The sequence below is a fragment of the Notolepis coatsorum genome (assembly GCF_963971535.1).
Source record: "Notolepis coatsorum genome assembly, chromosome: 16".
Taxonomy (NCBI): domain Eukaryota; kingdom Metazoa; phylum Chordata; class Actinopteri; order Aulopiformes; family Paralepididae; genus Notolepis; species Notolepis coatsorum.
Window position 1 is genome coordinate 16,085,276 of NC_140180.1, and position 21,621 is coordinate 16,106,896.

At 48.9% G+C, this 21,621-nt stretch overlaps 1 protein-coding gene across 2 annotated transcripts in view; it reads left to right on the forward strand.

The window, feature by feature from the left end:
* The window catches only part of reep2 (receptor accessory protein 2), a 30,812-nt gene extending 13,682 nt beyond the window's left edge, over positions 1-17,130 (forward strand). The window contains exons 3-8 of one of the 2 annotated variants that reach the window (XM_084332435.1): positions 198-274; positions 1,543-1,663; positions 2,179-2,292; positions 6,895-7,090; positions 13,973-14,136; positions 16,870-17,130. In XM_084332435.1, the coding sequence (XP_084188561.1) occupies positions 198-274; positions 1,543-1,663; positions 2,179-2,292; positions 6,895-7,090; positions 13,973-14,136; positions 16,870-16,938 (741 nt within the window). In that variant the 3' untranslated portion in view covers positions 16,939-17,130. The remainder of the gene's footprint in view (positions 1-197; positions 275-1,542; positions 1,664-2,178; positions 2,293-6,894; positions 7,091-13,972; positions 14,137-16,869) is intronic. The other variant, XM_084332436.1, reaches the window with a different exon arrangement.
* Positions 17,131-21,621: the final 4,491 nt, after the last annotated feature.

A 21,621-nucleotide genomic window follows, 5' to 3' on the forward strand; every position in this document is an offset into this window, starting at 1 on the left:
GTTGCGTGTTCCAGCTTTGCAGGGGGAACGTGTTGTGTGTGTGTGTGTGTGGCTTCCATCAGCGTAACTTACATGTGCCTCTGCACGTGTGCTTTTTGTGCTTTTGATGTGCTATATCTGCAATCCCCCCCCCCCCCCCTCTCTCTCCCATTTGTTTCCTCACGCATATGTGTGTGTGTGTGTGTGTGTGTGTCCAGGTGAAGTGGATGATGTACTGGATAGTGTTTGCACTGTTCACAACAGCGGAGACGGCCACAGACCTGCTCCTATCCTGGTGAGTCAGGAACCAGCGCTGCACATGACCCTAGACTAGAGCAACCCAGGCCCGGCGGAGTGCAGTCTTCTCTCCTAGAGCTAGCATGTAGTAAACAAACGGCTTACATAATAATATCAATAGACACAGTTGTTTGGGTGTGTAATAATAAATAATACATGTTCATTACAGGGTTTTACTTCATTAAAATACAACTGTTTATTACGTTGCCCCACTTAAAGGGGAGTGACGCCCATTTCCAAGTCACATTATGTTCTTCCTCTGACCGTCTGTCTGAGCTCTTGCACCCGAATTAGGGTTCTGCTCTAGCGTCGCTCGACGGTCTGAACCAGAATTAAAAACCTGATTCGGGGTCGAAGGAGCTCACGCATCTTACGGCCTCCATGAAGTCATGGCCCCATTCGGGGCGGCACAGTGGTTAGCACTGCCGCCTCACAGCACGAAGGTCCTGGGTTCGAACCCCAGCAGGGGGCCCTTCTGTGTGGAGTTTGGGTTTCCTCTGGCTACTCCGGTTCCCTCCCACACCATAAAGACATGCATGTTAGGCAGCGACTACAGATGAAAACATTGACGTGGGAACTGGAGATGTTGATTAATGTGCACCGTCCCTGGGTCAATTATTTTATAAATAAACTAGAACTTAAACTAAACTTCGTCCCACAGTGATTTTGGAGGGATCTCTCTCAGATCATTCTAGCTTTAGGAGAGAGGGGTGTGTGTTCACACATACAGACTGACTTGTCCTGGGGGAAGAACACTGTGATAAAGAGATGGGTATATATATGGATGAAAAGGCATGTGTCTGATAGGGATATATTATTAAAATATTGTATAATTGGCTGATATGAACATAGATAATGTATGTAAAAGCTAAATAGTATATTATGCTGTATTGTATTATGAATTAATTATGAGTAGGTATTATTGTATTGTATTATGAATTCATTCATAAGGAGTATATATTTCTATATTGTATTATGAATTTGATTAGGGTTTTTATTGTTGTTTTAATTGTCTGTATGACATGTAAATGTTGTGAGTGTATAGGTCTGTAACTGTATTTTATGTGTTATGGACCCCAGGAAGAATAGCCCCAGCACTGCTGTGGCTAATGGGGATCCAAATAAACTTAAACTTAAACTTAAACATAAACTTAAACTGTATGAACCTTTCAAATGGGTGACGTCCCTCCTTTAAAATGCCACATCTTCACATGTGTTCTGTTGCCCCGCACTGATGGTGTTGTTGCCCTGTGTTCTGTTGCCTAGGTTTCCATTTTACTTTGAGCTGAAGATCGCCTTCGTCATCTGGCTCTTGTCCCCGTACACCAAGGGCTCCAGTGTACTCTACCGCAAGTTTGTCCACCCCACCCTGTCCAACAAAGAGAAGGTCAGAGGTCAACCATAGGTCTTTTCCCTCCGTCTCTCATAGGGGGTCGAGAAGATGCCACCTACACACTGTCTTACAGTTATCTTTTATTAGAAGGTGAGACGACGTTTGGATCCTGAAGGAAACCTGAGGAAGATGCCTCAGGATCGAGAAAGGTTGTCTTATCTTCCGATAAAACGGTCCTATTTGCAATCTTAAAGGTGTTCAGTTAAGATGTTTTAATTGTTTGGAACGAGAACTGTTGTCTAGAGTAGACACTCTAAATCAAAAGTAATCAAATTTAATATAACCGTGTTCGAAATTAAACGTAGCGTGATGATTCTGTCACGCAATCCGTCTATAGAACCACTTCCATCTCAAACACCGTCCTCATTAATCTCGATCCTCCAATCGCAACCGTTGCTTCCTGAGAGAAGCGATTATGTTAAGATGAACTACTCCCTAGTGTCTCCCTTTCATGTCCCTCCTACTATTATTACCCCCCCGTTAACTCTTTCTGCCTTTCTTCCTCGCAGGAGATCGATGAGTATATAACGCAGGCCAAAGACAGGAGCTATGAGACTATGATGCGTTTTGGGAAGAGGGGTCTCAACCTCGCGGCGAACGTCGCCGTCACCGCTGCTACCAAGGTGAGCCGCGGCCTCCTGCCGGCGTCGCAGATGCTTTCAGATTATTTTATCGTCACAGCTTTTTTTTTTTTACATACATTCAGAAAAACGTGAGATGCTTGTTTTTTTACCGGCTCCTCAACTGTAGCAGTTTGGTCGACGACAATACACAAAAAACAGCAGATAAAAAAGAAATTATTGTACAGTGTAAGTATAGCAGCAGTGTGTGCTTGTGTGGTGTGTAAGTCAATAAGGTGCCTTGTGTGTAATGTATGCCTCATCATGTGTTAATTCAGAGTCTATCCGTCAGTAGTCTGTTTGCCTGGTGGAAGTACAGTAGATATTCATAACAGTAGAGGCCTTGCACGGAATGTTTGGAATGCCTCCATGTTGGAAGAGAAAAGCACTGCTACGTGCAAAACGACTGTTGTTATGACGTATCAAGGAAAATGTAATACGTTGATGTCTCATAATTACAGAAACTCATAGACGAGTCGCAGGAACAGTACAGTACTATCAGGCAACGTGAAGGAACTATCGAGCCACTGCTCCCCCAACCTGGAATATATATCCATCAAGTGTCGACCTTTCTTCCTCCCGAGGGAGCTAACGTCGATCATCCTGGTCGGGGTGTATATTCCACCGCAAGCCAACATTGGCGACGCGCTCTCCAGGCTACACAACGAGGTAAATAAACTCCAGGCAGCTAACGTTGATGCTGCTATTGTGGTTGTGGGTGATTTCAATAGCGCCAATCTGAGAAAGGTATTGCCGGACTTCTATCAGCATGTGACTTGCAACACCAGAGGCGGTAACATTTTAGACCACTGTTACACGCAATTCAAGGGTGGATACAAGGCTCATTCTGCTAGTGGCTTCGGGAAGTCTGATCATGCGGCCATCTTTCTTTCTCCAAAATATAAACAAAGAATCAAGAGCACTCCGGTAGTCTCGCGAGAGGTGCAGAAATGGGATGTGGAGTCAGGGGAGACGCTCCAAGCTGCGCTTGAATGCACAGACTGGAGTGTATTCCGTGACACGGATAACATTAATGTCTACACGGAGACAGTGCTGGACTTTGTTCGTACTTTGGTGGAAGAAACAATCCCCACTACCACAATTAAAGTTTACCCAAATCAAAAACCCTGGGTAGACAAATCCGTCCGTGAGGCTCTGAAAGCGCGCACCACAGCATACAACGACGGCCTGGTGGCAGGCAACATGAATGACCACAAGGTGGCGCGATACAACGTAAGGAGGACAGTAATAGAGGCAAAACGGCGCTACAGGGATAAAATTGAACTCCAGTTTGAACAGGCTGACTCCAGAGCTATGTGGCAGGGCCTCAAAACGATGACAGACTACAAAGGCACCTCCCTCAAACTGAACAGTGACATCTCCTTAGCAAATGATCTCAATACCTTCTATGCGAGGTTTGAGGCTGGTAATAACAACACCAGCCTACAAGCCACGGCAATGGGGGGGGGGGGGGGTCTGCTGATGGAGACTCTGTGTTCAGAGTAACAAGAGCATGAGGTGAGGCGGACCTTTAAAAAAGTGAATATCAGGAAGGCAGCAGGACCGGACAGCATCCCCGGCCGCGTCCTAAAAGTCTGTGCCGACCAACTGGCCCCGGTATTTACTGACATATTTAACCTGTCCTTAGAACAGGCTGTCATCCCCACCTGCCTGAAGAAGTCCACTATCATCCCTGTACCTAAAAAATCAAAGCCTGCTTGCCTCAACGACTACCGCCCTGTAGCTCTCACCTCCATAGCCATGAAGTTCTTTGAGAAGCTAGTAAATGGCTACATCTGCTCCTCCCTCCCCATCAACCTGGACCCCCTGCAATTTCCATACCGCCCCAACATGTCCACGGAGGACGCCATAGCCCATGTGCTGCACACAGCAGCATCACACCTGGACAAGAGGAAGGGGAACTATGTGAGAATGCTATTCATCGACTACAGCTCGGCATTCAATACCATAGTCCCCTCCAAACTCAGAGCCAAGCTCAGGGACCTGGGCTTGAACTATGACCTCTGCCAGTGGGTCTTGGACTTCCTGACGGGCAGACCCCAGGTGGTGAGAGCAGGCAACTGCACCTCCTCATCCATCACCCTCAACATAGGGGCCCCCCAGGGCTGTGTTCTGAGTCCCCTCCTCTACTCCCTGTACACACACGACTGTGTGGCTCAGCGGAGTAACAACACAATCATCAAATTTGCTGACGACACAGTAGTGGTGGGCCTGATCTCTGCAAACGACGAGAGGGCCTACCTGGAAGAGGTCAAGGTCCTGGCGGGATGGTGCCAGGAGAACAGCCTCTCCCTGAACGTCAGCAAAACAAAGGAGATGATTGTGGACTTCAAGAGGTTGGGGGTCAAGGACTACAGCCCCCTCAGCATCGACGGGGCACCGGTTGAGAGAGTGAACAGCTTTAAGTACCTCGGAGCCCACATATCCGAGGACTTGACATGGATCACACACATTGACAGTGTTGTGAAGAAGGCACGACAACGCCTCTACTTCCTCAGGCGCCTAAGGAAGTTCCAAGTCAGTAGGAGGGGTTGGGCGGGGAAACACTGTACAACTGTACAAGCAAAACTGTACATTGGAATATTGACAACCATACTAGGTAATTTACTGTACATTGGAGGGGGTTACCAATTGGGCGGCTAGGTGGTGCAGTGGGCAAGGCGCTCACCACCAATGCAGGAGACGCTGGGTTCGAGCCCAGCTCTCCGCATTGCTATCAGCTTGGCTGGTCGTTCATACTAATACAATTGGCAGTGTTAGGGGGTGGAAAGCTGATGGGTGGGGATCGGACGTTGTGGACAGCGACTCCTACAGGTCGGTTGGTGCGCCTGCGCAGCAGAATCAGGAAGCGACGGGGCGGCGTGCCCTCCAAACGCAGACCCCTGACGCTGAGAGATCGCGCTGTGCAGGTGAAAAGATGCGACTGCTGCTTCCTCGTGTACCGGAGGGGACACGTGATGCAAGGCTTCGTCCACATTGCAGCCGGCTTGTGGGAGGCATGGCCTACCAACGTTCGAGACAGGGGAGGGTAGAATTGGACAATACGAAATTGGGATGGGAGAAAAATTGAAAATGGGAGAAAAGGTAGAAAAAAAAAAGAAAGTGGTTACCAATTGTTACAGGCAGCCATGTTGGAAGAGGGACACAACTACACAAACACTGTGCAAGGCATCCTGTAGGATTGTTTTTACTGTGATCACTGACCAGTAATATTCCCGACATCTAATTGGATAGATGTATATTGTACATTTATGACAGTATTTTCTTTGTAACTTTTATGCCCTTTTCAATGGTAAAATGTTGATATTTTCTTTCTTTTTAAACTCCAAAGCCTAACCAGATTGCAGATCAGTTTGGGCTAGTTTCACGTTTCTAACCTGTGACGATGTCTACTCGTACCGTCCCTGAAATAAACCAAAAGAAAACTATGAGCAGGAGTGCTTTTAGTATAACATTTTAATTCTTAGTCGTCTAATAGTCATAGAACCTTGTGGACAAATTGTTTTAGTTGATTTAATCAACAAATCTGAAAATGTTTATTTCCCACATGCAATCGTGAGAACCAGAAATGTGCTTATAGAAGAACCTCTTTAAATCTTGTGCTCGACCCCTAGTGGCGGCTCACGGGCAATGCGCTTTGTGTAAGACCAATTAGCTTCGCATCTGTGACACTATGGGCCCTATTTTCGTGAGTCTAGATGCAAACACAGAGCACTGGCGCACGTGGGCGTGTCCAACTTATCCTTGCTAATGTGGTGACCAGAGATGCTGCACAGGGGTGGAGTGGGAGCAATACATTTATTAGCGGGTGGAGTTGGGGCTGGTTTGAATTATGGCCAAACAAATCATTGTGTGTATGTAGATCAGCGGTTCTCAAACTACGGGTAGGGCTGTACCGAATGTCATTTATTTTACATTCGAAGCTTCTATTGGAAGTTTTCGAACGAAGCTTCGAATGTCTGTCGTCATATTTTATGATATAATCAAAATCAAACAAAGTCCTCAATTTGAATAAAGTGATTAATCTGATTAAATTAGTCTTTTTTTTTTTTTTTATTAAATCAACTTTCTTTCGTCGACATAAATAATCCAATAAGGGCACGATTGGTACGAAAGTGATGGTGACGTCTTGATGGAGCGCTAAGCGAATGCAGATGGGCTACATCATTTATGATAAATGTTGGGCCACGGCGTGCGCGGCCACCTCTCGGGTGCGTGTGTGTTTCCCCCCCCCCCCCCGGCGGGGGCAGGGCGTCCGGTCGAGACGGGGCCTCGTTGTGTGTTCTCTCCCGCCCCAAGGGCAGGGCGTTCTGTCAGACGGGTCTCGGTAAATGGCTGCATTTATATAGCAGCTTTTATCCAAAGCGCTTTACAATTTGTTCCTCACATTTTTAACCCATTCACTCAGACATTCACACACCGACTGCGGAGGCGACCATGCAAGGTGCCAACCTGCTCATCGGGAGCAGTTAGGGGGTTAAGTGTCTTGCTCAAGGACACTTCGACACGCTGCCCGCCCGGGAGGACCGCTCTACCTCCCGAGCCACTGTCTCACTCTGCCCTTGTGTGTGTGTGTTCTCTTAGGGGCAGGGCGTCCTGTCGGACAAGCTGCGGAGCTTCAGCATGCAGGACCTGACTCTGATCAACGACGACGAGCTGCTGATGCGCTCCGCCGACCCCCGCGCGAGACGCGAAGCCATGGACGACCTGAGCTCTGGGGCCGCGACGCTGCCGCGCGCCAGGAGCTCCGCCACGCGGCAGAGTGAGACCGCGACCACCGGTCTGCATCAAGACCTTACTGTTAGACACCGGTCTGCATCAAGACCGTACTGTTAGATTATGAAATATGAGGAAGAATATATAACACACACACCAGTCTGCATCAAGACCGTACTGTTAGATTATGAAATATGAGGAATATATAACACACACACCAGTCTGCATCAAGACCGTACTGTTAGATTATGAAATATGAGGAATATATAACACACACACCGGTCTGCATCAAGACCTTACTGTTAGAATATGAAATATGAGGAATATATATCACACACTCCAGTCTGCATCAAGACCTTACTGTTAGATTATGAAATATGAGGAAGAATATATAACACACACACCAGTCTGCATCAAGACCGTACTGTTAGATTATGAAATATGAGGAATATATAACACACACACCAGTCTGCATCAAGACCGTACTGTTAGATTATGAAATATGAGGAATATATAACACACACACCAGTCTGCATCAAGACCCAACTGTTAGTATATTCTTCCTCACATTTCATATTCTAACAGTAAGGTCTTGATGCAGACTGGTGTGTGTTATATATTCCTCATATTTCATAATCTAACAGTAAGGTCTTGATGCAGACTGGTGTGTGTGTTATATATTCCTCATATTTCATAATCTGTGTTAGTATATTCTTCCTCACATTTCATATTCTAACACAGAATATGAAATATGAGGAATATATAACACACACCAGTCTGCATCAAGACCTTACTGTTAGATTATGAAATATGAGGAATATATAACACACACACCAGTCTGCATCAAGACCCAACTGTTAGATTATGAAACGTCCCCAAGGGGATCAATAAAGGGACCTCTTATCTTATGAGGAAGAATATAGACCGGCGCACACAGTCCCAGGCCCAGCGCTACACAGACACACTGTGTTGCTCAAGGAACCCACACAGGCCACCGCTTAGTCACTCGCACTATAAAAAGCCGCCCTCTGAAAAGGAGAGTCAGATGAGACGAGGCCAGCGGTGTGTGTGTGTGTGTGTGTGTGTGTGTGTGTGCCAGAGCCTGGCTGGGAGCTGCCGTCAGTGAACTGGACCTATTGTCCGCGTCGCCTCTTATCAAGAGAGCAGAGCAGGGGCTGTGGCCGGCGGGTGGCGTCACGTGACCCGCAGCACTGCAGGATTCCAGGGAGGGAACTCACTCCGAAGGGAAGGGGGGGGGGGGGGGGGGGGCGGTGTGAATAAAAGCATGTGATATCAGTGGGAGGAGAGGCTGCTGGGAAGCGGGTCTCTTTGTGTCTGACACTACACTTCTGGCTGGCTGGCTGGCTGGCTGGCTGGCTTGTGGGCCTAGCAAACTGTGGACTGAATACAGAGAAGTAGAGGCAGGGAAGTGCTTGGGGGGGGGGGGGGGGGGGGGGTGGATAGATGGATGTAATTGAGAGAGGCAGTTGAGGCCAAGGAATGATTCTAAAGCATGTGTGTACAGTTTCAAAGAAGGGTTGAGAGATGAATATACGCAGGCAGAATGAGCGATGGAGCAGAGGTGGTAAAAGAGGTGGAATGAGCGATGGAGCAGAGGTGGTAAAAGAGGTGGAAACTTGCCATGTTAAGGGTGATGGTCAACTTCTCTGAGGGGTTGTGTTTATATTCCAGTCAGGGTCTTTCTGGTCCCCGGGTTTGTTTTGATATTCCAGTCGGGGCCTCTCCGAGTTAGTGGGTTGTTTTGATATTCCAGGCAGGGTCCCCACTATGCTAGCTAGGGCAGATGCCACATCTGGGCAGATGAACTGGTAGTGAGATGAACTTGAATTGACGCCAAAGATGTTGAATTCAACCTGACTTTGAGTGAAAATAACAAATTTAACGAATCAAGATGGAGAGCAGACCTGTTGGAGGCTTTGCCAAAGTGGACCATTTGAACAACTTTGGGATGAATGTTTGACAAATAAGTCACCCAAACTGTATGTGTAATTTATATAGAATGCATCTTGAGTAAGTGAAATTAAATTACTGGTATTACGCAGAGGGACGTGTCTCGGCACTGTCTTGTAGCGTCTCACGGCCAGTGTAGCGTCTCTCAGCTAGTGTAGCGTCTCTCAGCTAGTGTAGCATCTCAGCTAGTGTAGCGTCTCACAGCTAGTGTAGCATCTCTCAGCTAGTGTAGCGTCTCAGCTAGTGTAGCGTCTCTCAGCTAGTGTAGCATCTCAGCTAGTGTAGCATCTCACAGCTAGTGTAGCGTCTCACGGCCAGTGTAGCGTCTCACAGCTAGTGTAGCGTCTCTCAGCTAGTGTAGCATCTCAGCTAGTGTAGCGTCTCACAGCTAGTGTAGCATCTCTCAGCTAGTGTAGCGTCTCACAGCTAGTGTAGCGTCTCACAGCTAGTGTAGCGCCTCACAGCTAGTGTATCGTCTCTCAGCTAGTGTAGCGTCTCAGCTAGTGTAGCGTCTCACAGCTAGTGTAGCGCCTCAGCTAGTGTAGCGTCTCAGCTAGTGTAGCATCTCAGCTAGTGTAGCGTCTCACAGCTAGTGTAGCGTCTCACAGCTAGTGTAGCGTCTCTCAGCTAGTGTAGCGTCTCTCAGCTAGTGTAGCATCTCAGCTAGTGTAGCATCTCAGCTAGTGTAGCATCTCAGCTAGTGTAGCGTCTCACAGCTAGTGTAGCATCTCAGCTAGTGTAGCGTCTCACAGCTAGTGTAGCGTCTCACAGCTAGTGTAGCATCTCTCAGCTAGTGTAGCGTCTCACAGCTAGTGTAGCGCCTCACAGCTAGTGTATCGTCTCTCAGCTAGTGTAGCGTCTCAGCTAGTGTAGCGTCTCACAGCTAGTGTAGCGTCTCTCAGCTAGTGTAGCATCTCAGCTAGTGTAGCGTCTCACAGCTAGTGTAGCATCTCTCAGCTAGTGTAGCGTCTCACAGCTAGTGTAGCGTCTCACAGCTAGTGTAGCATCTCTCAGCTAGTGTAGCGTCTCACAGCTAGTGTAGCGCCTCACAGCTAGTGTATCGTCTCTCAGCTAGTGTAGCGTCTCAGCTAGTGTAGCGTCTCACAGCTAGTGTAGCGCCTCAGCTAGTGTAGCGTCTCAGCTAGTGTAGCATCTCAGCTAGTGTAGCGTCTCACAGCTAGTGTAGCGTCTCACAGCTAGTGTAGCGTCTCTCAGCTAGTGTAGCATCTCAGCTAGTGTAGCATCTCAGCTAGTGTAGCATCTCAGCTAGTGTAGCGTCTCACAGCTAGTGTAGCATCTCAGCTAGTGTAGCGTCTCACAGCTAGTGTAGCGTCTCACAGCTAGTGTAGCGTCTCACAGCTAGTGTAGCGTCTCTCAGCTAGTGTAGCGTCTCAGCTAGTGTAGCATCTCAGCTAGTGTAGCGTCTCAGCTAGTGTAGCGTCTCACAGCTAGTGTAGCGTCTCTCAGCTAGTGTAGCGTCTCACAGCTAGTGTAGCGTCTCACAGCTAGTGTAGCGTCTCTCAGCTAGTGTAGCGTCTCACAGCTAGTGTAGCGTCTCTCAGCTAGTGTAGCGTCTCACAGCTAGTGTACCGCCTCACAGCTAGTGTAGCGTCTCACAGCTAGTGTAGCGTCTCACAGCTAGTGTAGCGTCTCACAGCTAGTGTAGCGTCTCAGCTAGTGTAGCGTCTCTTAGCTAGTGTAGCATCTCAGCTAGTGTAGCGTCTCACAGCTAGTGTAGCATCTCAGCTAGTGTAGCGTCTCACAGCTAGTGTAGCGTCTCACAGCTTGTGTAGCGTCTCACAGCTAGTGTAGCGTCTCACAGCTAGTGTAGCGTCTCACAGCTAGTGTAGCGTCTCTCAGCTAGTGTAGCGTCTCACAGCTAGTGTAGCGTCTCTCAGCTAGTGTAGCATCTCAGCTAGTGTAGCGTCTCTCAGCTAGTGTAGCGTCTCACAGCTAGTGTAGCGTCTCACAGCTAGTGTAGCGTCTCTCAGCTAGTGTAGCATCTCAGCTAGTGTAGCGTCTCACAGCTAGTGTAGCGTCTCACAGCTAGTGTAGCGTCTCACAGCTAGTGTAGCGTCTCACAGCTAGTGTAGCGTCTCACAGCTAGTGTAGCGTCTCTCAGCTAGTGTAGCGTCTCTCAGCTAGTGTAGCGCCTCACAGCTAGTGTAGCGTCTCTCAGCTAGTGTAGCGTCTCTCAGCTAGTGTAGCGTCTCACAGCTAGTGTAGCGTCTCAGCTAGTGTAGCGTCTCTCAGCTAGTGTAGCGTCTCAGCTAGTGTAGCGTCTCACAGCTAGTGTAGCGTCTCTCAGCTAGTGTAGCGTCTCTCAGCTAGTGTAGCGTCTCACAGCTAGTGTAGCGTCTCACAGCTAGTGTAGCGTCTCTCAGCTAGTGTAGCGTCTCTCAGCTAGTGTAGCATCTCAGCTAGTGTAGCGTCTCTCAGCTAGTGTAGCATCTCAGCTAGTGTAGCGTCTCTCAGCTAGTGTAGCGTCTCTCAGCTAGTGTAGCGTCTCTCAGCTAGTGTAGCGTCTCACAGCTAGTGTAGCGTCTCACAGCTAGTGTAGCGTCTCTCAGCTAGTGTAGTGTCTCACAGCTAGTGTAGCGTCTCACAGCTAGTGTAGCGTCTCTCAGCTAGTGTAGTGTCTCTCAGCTAGTGTAGCGTCTCTCAGCTAGTGTAGCGTCTCTCAGCTAGTGTAGCGTCTCTCAGCTAGTGTAGCGTCTCACAGCTAGTGTAGCGTCTCTCAGCTAGTGTAGCGTCTCTCAGCTAGTGTAGCGTCTCACAGCTAGTGTAGCGTCTCACAGCTAGTGTAGCGTCTCTCAGCTAGTGTAGTGTCTCACAGCTAGTGTAGCGTCTCTCAGCTAGTGTAGCGTCTCTCAGCTAGTGTAGCGTCTCACAGCTAGTGTAGCGTCTCTCAGCTAGTGTAGCGTCTCACAGCTTGTGTAGCGTCTCTCAGCTAGTGTAGCGTCTCACAGCTAGTGTAGCGTCTCTCAGCTAGTGTAGCGTCTCTCAGCTAGTGTAGCGTCTCACAGCTAGTGTAGCGCCTCTCAGCTAGTGTAGTGTCTCTCAGCTAGTGTAGCGTCTCACAGCTAGTGTAGCGTCTCTCAGCTAGTGTAGCGTCTCTCAGCTAGTGTAGCGTCTCACAGCTAGTGTAGCGTCTCACAGCTAGTGTAGCGTCTCACAGCTAGTGTAGTGTCTCTTAGCTAGTGTCTCTCAGCTAGTGTAGCGTCTCACAGCTAGTGTAGCGTCTCACAGCTAGTGTAGCGTCTCACAGCTAGTGTAGCGTCTCACAGCTAGTGTCTCTCAGCTAGTGTAGCGCCTCACAGCCAGTGTAGCTTCTCACAGCTAGTGTAGCGTCTCACAGCTAGTGTAGCGTCTCACAGCTAGTGTAGCGCCTCACAGCTAGTGTAGCGTCTCAGCTAGTGTAGCGTCTCACAGCTAGTGTACCGCCTCACAGCTAGTGTAGCGTCTCACAGCTAGTGTAGCGTCTCACAGCTAGTGTAGCGTCTCTCAGCTAGTGTACCGCCTCACAGCTAGTGTAGCGTCTCTCAGCTAGTGTAGCGTCTCTCAGCTAGTGTAGCGTCTCACAGCTAGTGTAGCGTCTCAGCTAGTGTAGCGTCTCAGCTAGTGTAGCATCTCAGCTAGTGTAGCATCTCAGCTAGTGTAGCGTCTCAGCTAGTGTAGCGTCTCACAGCTAGTGTAGCGTCTCACAGCTAGTGTAGCGTCTCACAGCTAGTGTAGCGTCCACAGCTAGTGTAGCGTCTCACAGCTAGTGTAGCGTCTCAGCTAGTGTAGTGTCTCTTAGCTAGCGTCTCAGCTAGTGTAGCGTCTCACGGCTAGTGTAGCGTCTCACAGCTAGTGTAGCGTCTCAGCTAGTGTAGCATCTCACAGCTAGTGTAGCGTCTCAGCTAGTGTAGCGTCTCAGCTAGTGTAGCATCTCACAGCTAGTGTAGCGTCTCACAGCTAGTGTAGCGTCTCAGCTAGTGTAGCGCCTCACAGCTAGTGTAGCGTCTCACTCTCACAGCTAGTGTAGCGTCTCACAGCTAGTGTAGCGTCTCAGCTAGTGTAGCATCTCAGCTAGTGTAGCATCTCAGCTAGTGTAGCGCCTCACAGCTAGTGTAGCGTATCACAGCTAGTGTAGCGTCTCACAGCTAGTGTAGCGTCTCTCAGCTAGTGTAGCGTCTCTCAGCTAGTGTAGCATCTCAGCTAGTGTAGCATCTCAGCTAGTGTAGCATCTCAGCTAGTGTAGCATCTCTCAGCTAGTGTAGCGTCTCACAGCTAGTGTAGCATCTCAGCTAGTGTAGCGTCTCACAGCTAGTGTAGCGTCTCACAGCTAGTGTAGCGTCTCTCAGCTAGTGTAGCGTCTCAGCTAGTGTAGCGTCTCACAGCTAGTGTAGCGTCTCACAGCTAGTGTAGCGTCTCACAGCTAGTGTAGCGTCTCACAGCTAGTGTAGCGTCTCACAGCTAGTGTAGCGTCTCAGCTAGTGTAGCGTCTCACAGCTAGTGTAGCGTCTCAGCTAGTGTAGCATCACAGCTAGTGTAGCGTTTCTCAGCTAGTGTAGCGTCTCAGCTAGTGTAGCGTCTCACAGCTAGTGTAGCGTCTCACAGCTAGTGTAGCGTCTCTCAGCTAGTGTAGCGTCTCACAGCTAGTGTAGCGTCTCTCAGCTAGTGTAGCATCTCAGCTAGTGTAGCGTCTCTCAGCTAGTGTAGCGTCTCACAGCTAGTGTAGCGTCTCTCAGCTAGTGTACCGCCTCACAGCTAGTGTAGCGTCTCACAGCTAGTGTAACGCCTCACAGCTAGTGTAGCGTCTCTCACAGCTAGTGTAGCGTCTCACAGCTAGTGTAGCGTCTCTCACAGCTAGTGTAGCGTCTCACAGCTAGTGTAGCGTCTCAGCTAGTGTAGCGCCTCACAGCCAGTGTAGCTTCTCACGGCTAGTGTAGCGTCTCTTTGAACTTTGACCCCCCTCTCTTCAACCCCACAGCCCGATCATCGTCGGCCGCGCCCCTTCCTGACGACGCGTGCTCCCAGCACAGTGACCAATCGGATACCAGGACTGAGCATTCTGACGAGGATGCTGGGGAGAAGGCCCCCAAACGCACAGCCGTCGTCAAGGCAACCAAGAAACCTGCTGCCGCCAAGACAGAGGTAGGGAGAACACACGCACATACACGCACACACACACACACACACACACACACACACACACACACACACTGAGTCACTAGACTAAAGGTTTCTAGGGGGGTTTCACAGAAGGTAATGGAACCAAGTCTGTCAAACACATTGATATTAATATGGAAAAGATTTTATGAATTTTTAAAGGAATAGCGTCTTGTCTACAGCCCACAGGCTGTACACTGCCTCCACAGGCTGTACGCTGCCACTACAGGCTGTACGCTGCCTCTACAGGCTGTACTCTGCCTCCACAGGCTGTACACTGCCTCTACAGGCTGTACGCTGCCTCTACAGGCTGTACGCTGCCACTACAGGCTGTACGCTGCCACTACAGGCTGTACGCTGCCACTACAGGCTGTACGCTTCCTCTACAGGCTGTACGCTTCCTCTACAGGCTGTACGCTGCCTCTACAGGCTGTACGCTGCCACTACAGGCTGTACGCTTCCTCTACAGGCTGTACGCTGCCTCTACAGGCTGTACGCTGCCACTACAGGCTGTACGCTTCCTCTACAGGCTGTACGCTGCCTCTACAGGCTGTACGCTGCCACTACAGGCTGTACGCTGCCTCTACAGGCTGTACGCTGCCTCTACAGGCTGTACGCTGCCTCTACAGGCTGTACGCTGCCACTACAGGCTGTACGCTGCCTCTACAGGCTGTACGCTGCCTCTACAGGCTGTACGCTGCCTCCACAGGCTGTACGCTGCCTCCACAGGCTGTACGCTGCCTCCACAGGCTGTACGCTGCCTCTACAGGCTGTACGCTGCCTCCACAGGCTGTACGCTGCCACTACAGGCTGTACGCTGCCTCTACAGGCTGTACGCTGCCTCTACAGGCTGTACGCTGCCTCCACAGGCTGTACGCTGCCTCCACAGGCTGTACGCTGCCTCTACAGGCTGTACGCTGCCTCCACAGGCTGTACGCTGCCTCCACAGGCTGTACGCTTCCTCTACAGGCTGTACGCTTCCTCTACAGGCTGTACGCTGCCTCTACAGGCTGTACGCTGCCTCTACAGGCTGTACTCTGCCTCTACAGGCTGTACGCTGCCTCTACAGGCTGTACGCTGCCACTACAGGCTGTACGCTGCCACTACAGGCTGTGGGACTGGAGTGGAAGAGGCCGTGACAAACATAGATATATATAGAACACTAGATAGCTTGCCCGCGCTGCCGGCCAATGGAGAGCGACGTCACTGAACCGCCGCCATCTTGCTCCAGTTAGCCTTGAGTGAGAGTGAGTGAGCTGCACAGACAAAAATACTCATAACTCGCTGAAATATTGACGGATTTACAAACGGTTTGGTTTATTACAAGCATTATTAACGTGGCTATGATTCAAGCGGTTTGTAAAAAAAAACATCTTTAACATTATTTTTTTTTTATAAGTATGCAGTATCATAACTACATCTTTGATGTTTATAGCAAACCAACCCGTTTGTAAATCCGTCAATATTTCAGCGAGTTATGAGTATTTTTGTCTGTGCAGCTCACTCACTCTCACTCAAGGCTAACTGGAGCAAGATGACGGCGGTTCAGTGACGCTGGTGACTCCGCCTTAAGCTATCTAGTGTTCTATAGATATCTATGGTGACAAAGGCCACCAACAATTTGACTCTTAAATCTTTAATCCTCCTCTCTGCACAGACACACACACCGACATACACACACACAGAGAGACGCAGACACACACACACACACACACACACACACACACACACACACACACTGAGACGTAGAGAGACACATACACACACAAACACTCATTCACACATGCACACACACACACACACCAACATACAGAGACGTGAGACACGGATACACACAGAGACGCAAAGACGCAATCTTTATTTCGAACATGCAATGAATACAAACAAACAATAACAAAAGCAAAACGCAACTCAATCTACATGTTCGAAAAGGAGTAGGAAGAAGTATACACTTATTTAATCCTACCCCTTTTCCACTACTCAAATGAGTGTACTATTTTAAAACATAAAAGAAAAAGAAAAAATATATATATGCAAAACAAAAAACAAAAACTATATATGTAAAACATGAAAGAAATCAAATAAAAATGTAAACACCCGTGAATATCAAGTCCCTTCCTCATCCCTGTACCTTGTGAACATCATTTCCTTATACATCAGTTTGAATTGTCTCATGTTTGGACATTGCTTTATCACTTCGAACATCAGTATTAACAGAACACCAGTATTAACAGAACATCAGTATTAACAGAACATCACTAGGAACATCAGTATTAACAGAACACCAGTATTAACAGAACCCCAGTATTAACAGAACCCCACTAGGAACATCTGTAGTAACAAACGATATATACAGATCAGAACATCACTAAGAACATCAGTCGTAGGTGTAGTACTATAAGTGAGGACATTTTAGCCTTACTTTTTAGTTAGTTTTTTTATGGCATGGTTAAAGGGATAGTTTGTATTTTTAGACATTAATAAGGGGTTATGGAATACTTGCTAGTAGTGTAGTTGATGCCATGCCATTAGCTTATTCAGAGTCCTGTGGTCTTAAACCATATTTACCAAGCTCTGTTAACTAGTGGGTGTAAGATCACAGTGTAAGATCAACATGTTAGTGTCCCCTAGCGTCCGTCCTCCTACCATTACTGCTGTTATCTCTTTATTTCTCTCTCCCTACCTCTCTCTCTCCCTCCACGTCTTCTTGTCTGACAGACTCAAACCAAGACGGTGAAGAAACAGACAAAGAAGAAGAGCACGGCTGTCAGTGCAGAGACGCCATGAGACCTGTCCTCCACGTCAAGAGGCCTACCTGCCCCCTGTCCCCCCTACAGCCTACCTGCCCCCTGTCCCCCCTACAGCCTACCTGCCCCCTGTCCCCCCTACAGCCTACCTGCCCCCTGTCCCCCCTACAGCCTACCTGCCCCCTGTCCCCCCTACAGCCTACCTGCCCCCTGTCCCCCCTACACCCTACCTGCCCCCTGTCCCCCCTACACCCTACCTGCCTCCTGTCCCCCCTACAGCCTACCTGCCCCCTGTCCCCCCTACAGCCTGCCTGCCCCCTGTCCCCCCTACAGCCACACACCTGCCCCCTGTCCCCCCTACAGCCTACCTGCCCCCTGTCCCCCCTACAGCCTACCTGCCTCCTGTCCCCCCTACAGCCTACCTGCCCCCTGTCCCCCCTACAGCCTACCTGCCCCCTGTCCCCCCTACACCCTACCTGCCCCCTGTCCCCCCTACAGCCTACCTGCCCCCTGTCCCCCCTACAGCCTACCTGCCCCCTGTCCCCCCTACAGCCACACACCTGCCCCCTGTCCCCCCTACAGCCTACCTGCCCCCTGTCCCCCCTACAGCCTACCTGCCCCCTGTCCCCCCTATAGCCTACCTGCCCCCTGTCCCCCCTACAGCCTACCTGCCCCCTGTCCCCCCTACAGCCACACACCTGCCCCCTGTCCCCCCTATAGCCTACCTGCCCCCTGTCCCCCCTACAGCCTACCTGCCCCCTGTCCCCCCTACAGCCTACCTGCCCCCTGTCCCCCCTACAGCCTACCTGCCCCCTGTCCCCCCTATAGCCTACCTGCCCCCTGTCCCCCCTACAGCCTACCTGCCCCCTGTCCCCCCTACAGCCACACACCTGCCCCCTGTCCCCCCTACAGCCTACCTGCCCCCTGTCCCCCCTACAGCCTACCTGCCCCCTGTCCCCCCTACAGCCTACCTGCCCCCTGTCCCCCCTACAGCCTACCTGCCCCCTGTCCCCCCTACAGCCTACCTGCCCCCTGTCCCCCCTACAGCCTACCTGCCCCCTGTCCCCCCTATAGCCTACCTGCCCCCTGTCCCCCCTACAGCCTACCTGCCCCCTGTCCCCCCTACAGCCACACACCTGCCCCCTGTCCCCCCTACAGCCTACCTGCCCCCTGTCCCCCCTACAGCCTACCTGCCCCCTGTCCCCCCTACAGCCTACCTGCCCCCTGTCCCCCCTACAGCCTACCTGCCCCCTGTCCCCCCTACAGCCTACAGTGTAGAAACTTGCGGTCCCACGATTGGGCGTACATGTCACATGACCAGAAATGACACTGGCCAATCAGATTCGCAAATCGCCGAACTCCGTTGTAGAAAAATAACAGGCGTGGGGTTCAGTGAGGTTCTGCCCATCGGCTGAACAATAGTAAAGATGAGACGCGTCTATATAACGGATATTATATTTGAGTGTTTGTTGCTGGGCTAGCTAGGCTACCCCTCCTATTCTCCTGACGATTGGGATTTTTTTTCTCATTCGGTTGTGTGTTTCATCCCCGGCGGGCTGACCTTTCAGTGACGTGGAGAAGACCCCCCCCCCCCCCCCCCTCTCTCTCTCTCTCTCTGGTCTGTGCAGGCCGCAGGTCGCCCGCCCTCAGAGGGACTCTACTCTAACGAGACGGTCATCTCTGTGAGGTAGAGGGCATCGCCAAGGCAATCGGCTTTAACCGCGTTGGAGACCAATGCAGCGGGTTGCCCCCCCCTCCCCCCCTCCTCCTCCCATCTCACACTCGCGCCACCTCTTTTTTCTTTTTGAAGTCCTTATGACCACGTATAAACAACCCTAACGTCTTACCCCGCAGTACGTGACTCTCTAATAAATACAGCACTCCTCATGACGACCAAAACAAGTACCGTTTTGTACCCGGTGTTTTAATTCTTTTTCTTTTTTTCCTCTTCTTTTAGTTTACTTTGAAATCGACTGACTCTGGATCTGGTAGTCTGGGGAACTTGGGTATCTCTAGCCACCGCAGCAGAGGGGGGGGGGTGTCTCATTTCAGGCTGTCCCAACCGCTTGACTATTAAAGGATCCCTCGCTCTGACATCGGCTCACGCCGCTACAGTAGAGCTCTTTTTATTATAATTGTTTTAATGTGTCTACTAGTTCTGGTTGACCCTTTCACTGCCACACTACAGAAGGTTAACCCTTTCACTACCACACTACAGACGGGTTAACCCCTCATAGGTAGTGGTACGCTGAAAAATGAAACGGTATTGACGGGGTTAACCTTCTGTAGTGTGGTAGTGATGGGGTCAACCTTCTGTAGTGATGGGGTTAACCTTCTGTAGTGTGGTAGTGAAAGGGTTAAGCATCCCTCCACCTAGACGGCTCCCTCATAGGTCGTGTGTGTTTTGTCCTCTTCTCCTTCATCCAGCTGATTTGGTTACATCATGCATTCTGTAAATAATGACAATGAGTTGCCTTTTCTTTGGGTCGCCATGTCAGCGACGGCAGCAGCAGCCTGTAGGTAAAGGCTCTAAGTACAATGTCCTCTCACAGTGATGCCTGTATTTTGTCTGCGTCTCACATTTGGAGACTGACCTGGGAGCAGTTTATAGACCGAAAGTCTTTTTGTTTTACCGTTGACTTCAACGGCGTCTCGTGTGACTCGGCCATAAGACGCAATGCCACTCAATGATATTCATGGGTCTTAAAAAGCCCGGATAGAGCAAAGCAACGCGGCAAATGGCTTCGACGACGCCCATTGTGCTTGCTCGTACCCATCTTATGGTTTCATGACTGGGTGCGATTGGCTAGGATGTGGCGTAGGCCAGAAGGAGACTTGGCTTTTATTGTTGTTTGTTTGTTTGTTTGTATGTGGCGTGCTGATGCTTTTGGCTAGGGTTTCTGTTGAGTGTTCTGAAATGGGTGATTGACAGCATGAGGCTAACTACTGCACCTGCGTGGCGCTGCCCCCTGCAGTGTGACACTGATTTGAACCAGTAGGGGGAGACATACTCCACACAACTGTTTGCAAAACCTAAATGTACACGGTATGTAAATAGTAAACCTCGACTGTATAAATGAGCTTGCTTGCCTTAGTCATTCTGAAAACATAACCTAATCGCTCTCTTACGTTTTTGATTAGTGTTCCTTTTGGTTTCCATCTGAAAATGTTGACCAATCATATGTCAATGTCTCTCTCTCTGTCTCTCTCTTTTGAAGGTTTTGAGACCCAGCCTGGCTTTTACTTTGTATATTCACCTTCCTTGCTATGTTCTCAGGCTGGTTGTATATTCTGTGAATAAGGCTATGGGCTTGTTTTTCCGGCTTGGTTTTAATCTGCTCAAGTTTGCACTGATGGAAGAAAACATGGCAACACCGTTAATGAAATACACCGGCTTACCGCCACCATGACACCACTAGACTCTTTTGCTTGTGTTCATTTAAATTTTTTGATATTTATTGTTGATTTTATTTTCTGTGTGTTTGGAATCAGTATTATTGTGTACAGGGAATATTTTGTGTGAGAGAATATTCAACATTAATATATTGTTTGTGCCAATTATCAATACTTCACTGTAATAAAGGATAAGAAGCTAGTGTGCTGGGATAATGGTATTATTAACATGGCCATGTATCAGTAAGAAACACTACTAATAAAGAACATACAACAGTCATTTGCTTCCTGTCGTAGCATTTCTTTCAATATATATATATTTTTTATTTATACTTTATTTAAACTCTGAGTCATTGAGGGAGACCCTCATTTTCAATGGTGCAGAGTGTACAAAGCATTACAAGTAACGAGACACACAATCAATTTAAAACAATAGATCAACTATTGGTTGCACTTGAGATGGATGCTACATACATACCCTACCACATGGCCCCCAATGGCCACCACAACCCAATGTGTAGATAGATAGATGCTACAGTACATACCCTACCACATGGCCCCCAATGGCCACCACAACCCAACGTGTAGATAGATAGATGCTACATACATACCCTACCACATGGCCACCACAATCAAGTGTATATAAATGAGCAGCGAGTGTATTATAGTGTAACATACAGAAAGTGAATACAGTAATGGGTCTAGATTGATAATACATAGGCATGATTCAATATGAACATTATAAATGATATAACAGTTGAATTGGTATGTTTGTAAAATATACATTTGAGTTAAAATCTTAAAGGGCCCATACTGTAGAATTATTAATTTTTTATTATAAAGCAGGTCTAGGTGCTATATAAATACTGTGACTCAGTCCACAGAGAAATGCTCACAGCCCATAATCAGAAACTGCCTTTTTAACCAGCCGTTTGGCTTGTTGAAGTTTGTGATGTCACAACTATACGTTCAACGCACATGTTGGCCTAGTTCGGTGTGTCCCAACGTCCAAAAACGCAGAGTGGTCATTCTGTGGCGGCTGAAAAGGAGCATATGTGACTCGCCGAACATTCCCTGGATAAATTGGGGGTTACATTATACAAAATTCTATAAGTTCCATACTGCAAGCAAACTAAACTACCAGAAAATGTGTTTCCTGTTTACTGCAGAGTGGAGGGACTGGGAGACCCATACTGACCAAACACTATCAGTGATGTCTGTCGGAATGTAGAGCTATTCAACACTTATTTTAACATGTGAAAAAAAATTACATTAAATGATTACATTTAATCACATAATTTTTCATATTAGACTTTTACTAGATTACCTA